Below are 10,455 nucleotides of genomic sequence, written 5' to 3'. Positions count from 1 at the left end.
TAACTTTACAAGCAGTGCCAGTTATATGGTGCCAGTTATATATTGATGCCATTATATATTCTTCAATTAGAAAATCAGTTCTATTAGTTGAGGTTTTCCATAGCAACAGAACAGGATGGATATGCATACATATTTAGATATATCTATTTCTACACTGAGAGAGATTTTTAAAAATGGACTCACCTTGTTGTGGAGGCTTGGTAAGTCCTAAATTTGATGGGGTAGGCAGCAGGCTAGAGACACAGGGAGTTGAAGTTTCAATCCACAGCCAGTTTGCTGGCAGAATTCCTTCTCACTCAGGGGAGGTCAGTCCTTGTTTTGTTAAGGCCATGCACTGATGAGGCCCACACAAATTATGGAGGGTAATCTGCTTTACTCAGAGTCCACTGATTTAAATGTTAACCTCATCCAAAAAAATATCTTCACAGAAATATCCAGAATAATGTTTCACCAAATATCTAGGCACTAGTGGTCAGCCAAGTTGACACACACAATCATCACAGTTAATTCCAATAATAGTTCAATTTTTCAAAGCTATGGAGATCGATTCTGATGAAGGTGAAACCTCTGACATTATTGAGAAAGCTACTGTCAATTCAGTTTAAGAATTCAACATACAATAAGTATTTTATGTTAATAACTTTTTTAATAGAAATACAAATTTTGGAGGAGCACAGCACCATGATAAAATCATGGTCTTAATCAAGAAACCTGTGGAGCAGAAATAATTGATATTATGTTCAAACAAGTATATTACAAAATTGTTTCTGGAAAAGCAGATTGAGGAAGGAAGATCTTTTCTTCTTTTTGCAGTGCTGTGGTAAACTCGGGCCTCACACATGCCAGGCAAGTACTCTTATCACGGAGTTACATCCTCAGTCAGAGTAGATTTTTTGTGTCGGGGAAGGTAGTGAGGTCTAACCCAGGGGCAATATACCACTGCGCTAAATTGCTAGCGGTTTTTGTTTTTTTATTTTGACACAGGGTCTCACTAAGTTGCTTAGGGCCTCACTAATTTGCTGAGACTGGCCTTGAATTTGCAATCCTCCTGTCTAAGCCTCCCAAGCCACTGGGATTACTGGTGTGTGCCATGGTGCCAGACCAGAGTAGATTTTTTATATCCCTGACTCTATTTTTATTTATTTATTTATTGGTACAAGAGATTGAACCCAGGGGCACTTAATTACTAAGAGTCATCCCTAGTCCTTTTTATTTCGAGACAGCATCTCAATAAAATGCTTAGGACCTCACTAAGCTGCTGAGGCTGGTCTCAAACTTCTGATCCTCCTGCCTCAGCCTTCTGATTTGCGAGTATTGCAGGCATGTGCCACTGTGCCCATCAACCTGACCCTACTCTATATGACAAAAAGATTTTCAATAAAATCATGTAGAGTTAGTAATATTATTTTATTGATTTCATCTTTAGTTTTAAAGCAATTAAAATTTTAAAAGAATAACTTTCAATTTTAAATATGTCCAAATTTCAGTATTTAGCGTATGAACCAGATTTTCACTTACTAAAAACACAGTATTACATCTTCATAGATTGCACTCTGTTGGCTGTTTTCCATCATAAATACAAATAAAAATTCCAAGTTACCACATAGAATGACTGGTTATACTGTTTCTTTGTCTATGCAATCACCTGGCTCTCACTATTTCAAATCTACTGTTAAAACACAGTAATATCTGGATTTGGAGAAAGGAATGGCAAGCCAAAAGCAAGCTGGAAGGATTCCGAATAGTTGTGTTTCTGATTTAGAAACAAACGTGGGTAGTTGAATCCACATGTATCTGGAGCCAAATATAACTGGAAGTTCTCAGAATTAACTTCTAGGTAGAGAAAAATGTTAAGGAGCTAAATAATGAAAATGTGCTAATACAAACTTCAAAGTCTATGCCAAATAGAAAAGCATTCATATATTCATCAAAAGACACATAAAAATGTTCATAGCAGAACTATTTGTAATAGTTCAAACCTAGCAACTGGTTAAATGTTTATCAACAGAAGAATGAATAAGAAATCTTATACATAATAGGGGGATAAATATCATGAAAAACTGTTAAGGCAAAATTATGAAACACACGACATTGGTATTATAATGTATTGAACCAAGTACTCTATTAGACATTTTTTGGGGGGGTATACTGGGGATTGAACCCAGGTGCACTCTGTCAGTGAGCTACACTTGAGTCCTTTATTTCGCTGAGGCTGGCCTTAAAATCTTGTGATCCTCCCTTTGCCTCCCAATTAGCTGGGATTATAAGCATGTACCACCTCGCCTAGTTTTATTGTTATCTTTCAGATGGAAAGGATCGAGGCTCAGAGAAGTGCAATGACTTGCCCAGTTTCACAATAACTACCATCGCACTGTGGTGGGTGTTGGGAAAAGTATAAATGGCAGCCGTACTCCAGAGAAAAACCCCAACATGGCGCCTAAGGACCTCTTCTTCCTACCTTCCCCTTTTCTGCAGTGGCACGAAAAGTTCCCGCCCGTGTGAACTCTCCCGGCGCCAATTTCAAATCTCGCTGGCGGGGAACCTTAGCCCCAATAAGAACTAATTCCTGGGCTCCGGAGCTGATATCTGGAAGAACTTGCCAATAAACGGGTGGCCTGCCATTTATCTAAGCCCTACCATCTCCCCTTAGTTCTATGTAAGCACACAGCCTTTTGCAATAAAATTGGAATTCTCCCGGTGAAGTGTCTTTGCAGTGGGGAATTCTTTCATTCTGGTGCCTTGGATCGGATACGGGTGAGCTCTTTCTAACAAGAGCCCCGCCCCGCCGAGACACTCAGCCCTGGTCCGCTCTTTTCAGACGCCGGCTCCCTGCACTCACCACTGATCTGACCTAGGTAAGTTTCCCCTTTCCCGGCTTGGCTCGCCAACTCCCTTCGGGCTTACACGTACTGTGACCGTGATCACACTCCAGACGCCCGGTAGGGAGGAGGGAACCCACCCCACTAAGACCTTTACCGGTCGCAGTGGACCCTCTGGCGATCCGTTTCCCTTTGGGGCGTGAGGCTTCTGAATTTACACGAGAGGCTCTCTGTTTTTTTTCCTACTCCGCTGCCAGCTAGAGCTGCTGTGTCCTGCTGAAGCTGCTTTTCTGCTCCGGAGTTGAACTCCCAGCCTGGAGCTGCATTCTGCGGGAGCTGGAGCTCTGTTTTCATTGCTAACTTTTTTTCGCTGCAGTCAAAAACTTTCCTGATGTCAGGTCGCCCGTGGCTCCGACACTATTGGGTCTCACAGATCGCACTTCACTGGTGACTACTGGGTAGTGCCCTCTGTATTTCCTTGCGAAGGCTGGTCATTTTGGGGATGCCCACTTGAACCCCGTTCGCCCTGAGCTTCCAGGAAACCGTTCCGGCTCGGGTTTCCCCTTTGTCTCTCTCGCTTACTCTTATTCTCTCTCTCTCTCTCTCTTTCTCTCTCTCTCTTCCATCTCTCCCTGTGACTATGGGCACCTCTTCTTCTATACCTGAAGCCTCACCTCTCAAATGTCTAATAAAAAATCTGGCCACACTCTCCCTCACACCAGACATCAAGCCCAAACTTCTAATCAAATTCTGTACCCAAGATTGGCCTACATATCCACTGGATAATGGCAATCATTGGCCTCCAGAAGGCTCCTTAGATCCAAACCTCCTCCGGGACCTTTTTAACTATTGCTGGCGCCTTAAAAAGTGGAGGGAAATTCCCTGCGTTGAAGGTTTTAGCCTTCTCGCACAGCACCCTGCTCTCTGCTCCTCCTGTTCTCCCTCTCAAGTCCTCCCTGCTTGCAAACCCCTCTCTTCCCCTACTTCTACTCCTGACTTCGCAGATTCTTCCTCATTCAACGCGGCAGATGAACCCCCACCTTATCCCCCAGCCCAGACATCTGCCCCTTCTCTCCTGCTATACCCTCCTCTTCCTCTGCCTGATTCCACGGATCCTCAGCCTTCCGTTTCACCCCCCTCCCCTCTGCCCTCTTCTGCCCGCTCCACCTCCTCCTCCGCAGAGACATCCCCTTCCCTTCCCTCTTCCTGTTCGCCGCTTGCCTCTTTCAGTCCTCTTGTTACCAGGTCTAAGGGACTCCTTCCCACCCCCAAGGCAATCGCACCCCTTCGTGAGGTAGCTGGTCCTGAGGGTGTTATTAGAGTACATGTGCCCTTCTCCATGTCGGACATTACTCAGCTAGAGAGGAAGTTAGGCTCATTCACCACCGACCCCACCACTTACATTCGGGAGTTTCAATGGGTCCTGCAAGCATATAGCCTCACTCATCATGACATCTACATGCTCTTGGCCAATACACTTCTCCCTGAGGAAAGGCGACGGGTCTGGGAGCTAGCCCAAGCCCATGCTGATGAAAATCATAGGACCAATCCCAGTCACCCCACAGGCCCTCATGCTGTCCCAGAGCAGGATCCCCTATGGGATTACAACACCCCTGGAGGCTTACAGTCTTGTGACCTTTTTACATCCTGCCTCTTGGCGGGCCTGAAGAAGGCCCCCGGCAAGGCCATTAATTTTCAAAAGGTGCAGGAGGTCATTCAAAAGAAGGAAGAAACACCTTCAGTGGGTGCTACAGTTTTACAGGTGAGGACATTAGAAATGGTGTCACTAGAAGCCAGTGTTGATTGCTTATTTTATCTGTTTGAGAGTCTTGAGGGACAGATTTTTTTTTAATCCCACATAGTAAATTGTGGAGGCAAAAATAAAAACCATTAATAGCAACAGTTCCCATTGTGTACTTTCCTAAGTACTAAAACGCATACACTACACTCATCTTTAATCCTCATAAAAATATTGTTGGTGTATTGTTATTTGCCCATTCTATTTACTGAGGCAAAAAGAGGCTCAGAGTCTGATTTTGCAGTTGGTTACAAAGCAGTCAGGTGTTTCAGATTTGTACCCTGATCTGACTGCCTCTGGGGCTTTAGGTCTCAATTCTTAAAATCAGGTAAGGGTTTTTGAAAGCATTGGGCCAAGAATCAGGAAAATGGAAGCCAGAATGTATTACAAGGTCTTGGCAAGGGGACGCCTGACTCAGGGGGCCACGTGCTGCTGGAAACCTGAAAGCCGGTGTTCAGTTTAGGACAACTAGGAACAATGCGGGCAGAGGTAGGTTTGAGAATTTGGGGATCCTCTGAATGGGAGGCTGAGGGAAAGAGAGACAGAAGCTGCACAGCAGCAATCGCCGGTTCTTCCGGAAGAAAATTCCCACGGCCACCTCGTGAGCGTGGAAACCGGTAGCCACCGGAGGAGGCGCTCTGGCGAGCGCAGGAGGGGGCGGGGCCTGCCTCTTCCTCGTTCTGAGCGGTTGCCTAGGCGGCGGCGGCGAAGAGCTTAAGACAAACCTCTTGGCTTTCCTGCGCTGCGCCACCTCCTGCAGCGCCTCCGCCGCCTCCTCTGCCTCTCCGTGGGCTTCCTCCTTCTCAGACTGCCGTCAGCCGCACGTCAGCCGGTTCCGTGATGGCGACTCGCAGCCCTAGCGTCGTGGTGAGCAATTTGGCTCGCGAGCCCAGCCCGGCCCAGCCCGGCTCTGGCCAGCGCGACCAGCTGCGGAGTCGCGGCGGCCCGGCCTCGTGGCGCCGGGCCGCACTGCGCGTTGGGGGCCTTGGTGTAGGGGGGAACCCCGGGGGGCGGAGGCGGTCACAGGTTCCCTGGTTTGGCTTTACGTCATTTGAGGGCGGCAGGGAGGACAGAATGGCGGGGTTTGGGGTGGGTCCCTTCTTGGGAGAGCCCTGGAAAAGAGGGCTGCGTGTGGGCAGAGAAGGTGGAAATGGCGTTTGGGTTGACAAGTGCCGCCTGCGAGCGTGCTGTGGGGAGAAGCCTTGGGCTGATTTTGGAATGATGAGGCGGGGTGGGAGTGTGGGAGCTTTCTCTAGAGAAGCCCTTCCCTGGAAGTTTGGGGGCGGGGGCGGTGGTGAAGTCTTTGAGCATCTCGTGAGGGAGCCTCAGCCCGAAAACGCCCATTGGGAGGGCGTGGAGGGAACTGGGCTTTACATTTCATTTTGCAGATGCTATAATTCATATTTCTGGGAATGCGCATTGCCTCATTGGATCCTCCCAACAGCCCCTGTAACCGTTTTCGAGCCTGTTTTACACACCACGAAGCTAGTGAAAAAACAGGTCATTTTCCCACGGCCCAGAAGTAGCAGGCCTTGAATTCAGATATACTTGAATCCGGACCCTGTGGTCTTTTGATGCTGCGTAGATAAAAAAATACAAACCTGGGCTTTGCTTTCAAGGACGTTCTTACCACAACTAGCCTCTAGTATCTTGTCTTCACCCTCATTGGTTCTTTTTTTTTTTTTTTTTTTTTTTATCTAGCTAAATTGTTGTCACCTCTTCCCAACCTTTCTGATCATGATTATTAAAATAGCCAAAGCTCTGTGTCCTCCTGACAGTTAAATGCCTTAGCCTCCTTTAATATGATTATTGTCATTGTTGATTTAGCAATTTCTTTCCTAGGTACCTGTTGATTGTCTCTCCCATTTAAACTTATTTTGTTTTTGTGATGCTGAGCATGGAACCCAAGGCCTTGGGCATGCTAGGCAAATGCTGTACCACTGAGCTACCTCAGCCCCTAAACAAACATTATAAAGTTAGGAATCACAACTATACCTCCAACATATACAGTGCCTTAGTAGTAGGAAGTTTTCAGTAATGGTTTGTTAAGTGAGTAAATAATCACTCGAACCCTAAGAAAGAAAAGACTTTGTTTTATATTAGGCATTGTGACTTAACATAAAGAGGAGTGTTCTTAATGGATTTAAGTTAGCTTAGGGCTATGATGCCTGCACCAGTATACAGAGAATTAGTTATCATTGCTAAAACTGGCTATTAATGGTTTTGTTTGAAAATCAAGAAATTTATTTATCTTGCCCCAGATTCTGTTCTTAACCTCTAAAAAATAAGTTAGGAGTGACAATAATAGATATTTATTAAATACTTAGCATCTCTTAAGCATTGTAATAAATATTTTGCTGATTTTATCCAATGTAAATGCCCTAAAGTTACATATTAGGTAGATAAACAGTAACTAGTAATGACCTTGGACACACATGATAGTGCCCTACAGCACTTTGATGAAATTGACCCTGGAGCTGCCTGATAGAAACTGTGTTACTTTTCTCATTTCAGAAGGAGTTTCTGGATTTTTGTAAATTAATGTGAAACATCAGATATAGTTTATATGCCTATATCTTCTAAGCTTCAGGATGGTAGTGCTAGAAATGTAATATTGTACTAACTGAATGTAAATCTTACCCTGCTACTGATTTTTTTCTGTGTATACTGGGGATTAAACTTAGGACTTTGCACATGCTCTACCACTAAGCTATACCTCCAGTCATCTGCTAGTGATTTTTACAGGATGAGTAAAATGGTGCATTTTTTTTTTTTACCCACAGTTGTCTCTTTACTATCAACAGGGTTTAAACTAACATTAGTCTATAAGTGTAGGCCAAAATTATACTTTCAGATCATGAAGAAATGGAGCAAATCAATTTAGGGGTTTCTTTTTTTCTTCTTTTTTTAAAAAATATTTATTTTTTAGTTACAGGTGGACACAATATCTTTATTTTTTTTCAAATATCACATGAGAATATGTTTATTTTGCAAGTGGTTTTAATTCTTTCGCTACAATTTCCCCTTGTTTTTATACTACCACATCTTTTTTCTAGACTTAAAATATTCAATAGAATTTGTCATAAGTTAAAAAGGAAAAAAAACATTCTTTCTGCTGAAAATATCACATTTAACTTAAAAATCATGAACCTTTTGAATATCAATAATTGAAGCTGTTGGGGAGGGGAGTCACATTTATCTGAAGGTCCCAAGATAGCCCTGAAATCTAAATAGGAATATCTTTATTTTTTATTTTATGTGGTGCTGAGGATCGAACCCAGTGCCCCACACATGCTAGGCAAGCGCACTACCTCCGAGCCACAACGCCAGCCCAACTTAGGGGTTTCTTGCTATGAATTGAGTACTGTGCCATGCACACTACAAATCCATCTTACTGGGAGTGGCTGGGTACTGGGATTGAACTTGGGGATGCTTTCCCACTGAGTGATGTCCCCAGCCCTTTTTATTTATTTTGAAACAGGGTTTCACTAAGTTGCTAAAGCTGGCCTTGAACTGTGATCCTCCTGACTCAGCCTCCTAGGTACTGGGATTACGGTTGTGTGCCACAGTGCCTAGCATACAGTTCCATCTTAACTGTTTTCTGTCTATTGTTTGTATCTGCAAAGTGGCAAAGGTGAGAAAAGGACCCACCAGATCAGCAGAAAAGAGGTATCTTGGAATTTGGGTTTTTTTTTTTTTTAATAAAAGATTTTTTTCCTTAAATTTTATTTTTTAACCAGACAGAATGACACATACCTATAATCCCAGCTACTCAGGAAGATGCGTCAGGAAGATCATAAATTCAAGGTCAGCCTTAGTGACAATAAAAAATAAAAAGGCTGGGGATGTAGCTCAGCAATAAAGCCCACCTGGGTTCAATATCCACTATTGCAATAATAATAATAAGAATTAATTAAATCAAACTGGGGCATGGTGATATAGCCAATAATTCCAGAAATTCAGAAGGCATAAAGATTACAAGTTCAAGGACAACCTGGGCAACTTAGTGAGATCCTGTCTCAAAATAAAACAAAAGATCTGGGGAGTATATAACTAGCACATTCATGGCTCTGTGTTCAGTACTACCAAGAAAAGAATTGAAATCAATTCTTGATTCAGGAATATATTATTACCCACGTTGGCAAGTGAACCCATAACTACTACATGTATAAGAACATGAATTTACCCAAATACTATAGTCTTTTATTAATGTACTTGGTGGAATAATAAACATGTTCACTTTGGAGGTATATATATATGTGTGTGTGTGTGTGTGTGTGTGTATGTATGTATATATATATGTATCAATTTTCAGAGGCACAAGGTTGAAGATAGTTGTAGTTCCATAACAATTTGAAGTGTTTGAATTCTGATTTGTAGCACATTATTTTAAACGTTAGTTTGGTAGCACTGGCAGAAAAACAACAACTGTCAATATTGGAATACCAATATTAATACCATTAATACCATTAATACCATTAATAAATGGTAGTAATTGGCATTTTTATGTGGTATATAATTTTTTCAGAACTTCCACATATTTATTAATGAATCAATAAAAACTGGTACTACATCACCTTTATAGCTAAAGAAAATCACATTCCCAGTTAAATATTCTCAACAGCCAAAATAGTGGTGACATTTTTAGTTTGACATGACACTATGATCATAATCTTGATACTAAGTGGGCCTGCACATTAGTACAACCACTGTAGAAAGCAGTTTGGAGACTCCTTAAAAAACTAGGAATGACTCATCATATGACACACTCCATATTTATCCAGAAGAACTAAAATCAGCATGACATAGTGATATAGCTACTTCAGTGTTCATAGCAACACAATTCACAATAGAAAAAATTATGGAATCAACCCAGATTCCCATCAATAGATGAATAGATCAAGAAAATGTGGTATGTATACACTATGAAGTTTTACTCAGCCATAAAGAAGAATGAAATAATGGCATTTGATGGTAAATGGATAGAATTGGAAACTATCATGCTAAGTGAAGTAAGGCATACTTAAAAAAATCAAGAGCCTAATGTTTTCTCTCATGTGGAAGCTAGAGCAAAATAAGGGAAAGAAGGTGGTTAGGGAGGGAATCAGATATCATAAAGATATAGGGAAGATCTGTGAAGTTGAAGAAGAATGAGAGAGAGGAAGGAAGGGAAAGAGGAAGAAATATGGAAAGGATTCAGTTATATCATGTTACATACATATAAATGTACTGAAAGTAATTTCACTTTTATGTATATGTAGAAAATACCAATGAAAGGGCTGGGGATGTGGCTCAAGCGGTAGCGCGCTCGCCTGGCACGCATGCGGCCTGGGTTCGATCCTCAGCACCGCATACAAACAAAGATGTTGTGTCCACCGAAAACTAAAAAAAATAAACATTAAAAAATTCTCTCTCTCTCTCTCTCTCTAAAAAAAAAGAAAATACCAATGAAAAATAAATGAGTGAAAGGAAGATCAATAGAGGAGAGGAGAAAGAATGGGGGAGGGTGGGAAAGGGGAAAAGAATGGGGATTGAAATCAAATTCCCTGTATGTAATATTTTGTCAGAATGAACCCAAATACTATGTATAATTATAATGCTCTAATAAAAAAATTAATGCTTATAGTGGTTTAAGCCTTAGGAGGGAACACAAGGAACATAAGTTTTGTGTGTGTGTGTGTATGTGCACACACATATATTGTAAAAATGATATAAAATTGAAAGATCAACATACTACTAGCTTATTTTTATATTTAGGAGTATCTGCATCAGTAAGTCATAATTTTGGGTTTATGATACCTAAGTTAACACAGATTATCCCAAGGGAATGGCATATTA

General features: G+C 42.1%; 1 protein-coding gene across 3 annotated transcripts in view; it reads left to right on the top strand.

The window, feature by feature from the left end:
* The first annotated feature begins 5,273 nt into the window (after window positions 1-5,273).
* Hprt1 (hypoxanthine phosphoribosyltransferase 1) overlaps window positions 5,274-10,455 on the top strand; it is a 65,741-nt gene continuing 60,559 nt past the window's right edge. For 2 of the 3 annotated variants that reach the window (XR_009224403.1, XR_009224401.1), the window contains exon 1: window positions 5,274-5,484. Coding sequence is in view for 1 of the 3 variants with exons in the window: in XM_046467776.2 (XP_046323732.1) it covers window positions 5,458-5,484 (27 nt within the window). In the remaining 2 variants the exon portion in view is untranslated. The remainder of the gene's footprint in view (window positions 5,485-10,455) is intronic. The other variant, XM_046467776.2, reaches the window with a different exon arrangement.

The sequence above is a fragment of the Marmota monax genome, unplaced genomic scaffold (assembly GCF_021218885.2).
Source record: "Marmota monax isolate L192 unplaced genomic scaffold, Marmota_monax_Labrador192_F-V1.1 WCK01_AAM20220418_F8-fsc00054, whole genome shotgun sequence".
NCBI classification, from domain to species: domain Eukaryota; kingdom Metazoa; phylum Chordata; class Mammalia; order Rodentia; family Sciuridae; genus Marmota; species Marmota monax.
The sequence above is the reverse complement of the archived record's forward strand: the minus strand, read 5'-3'. Positions and strand labels throughout refer to the sequence as shown.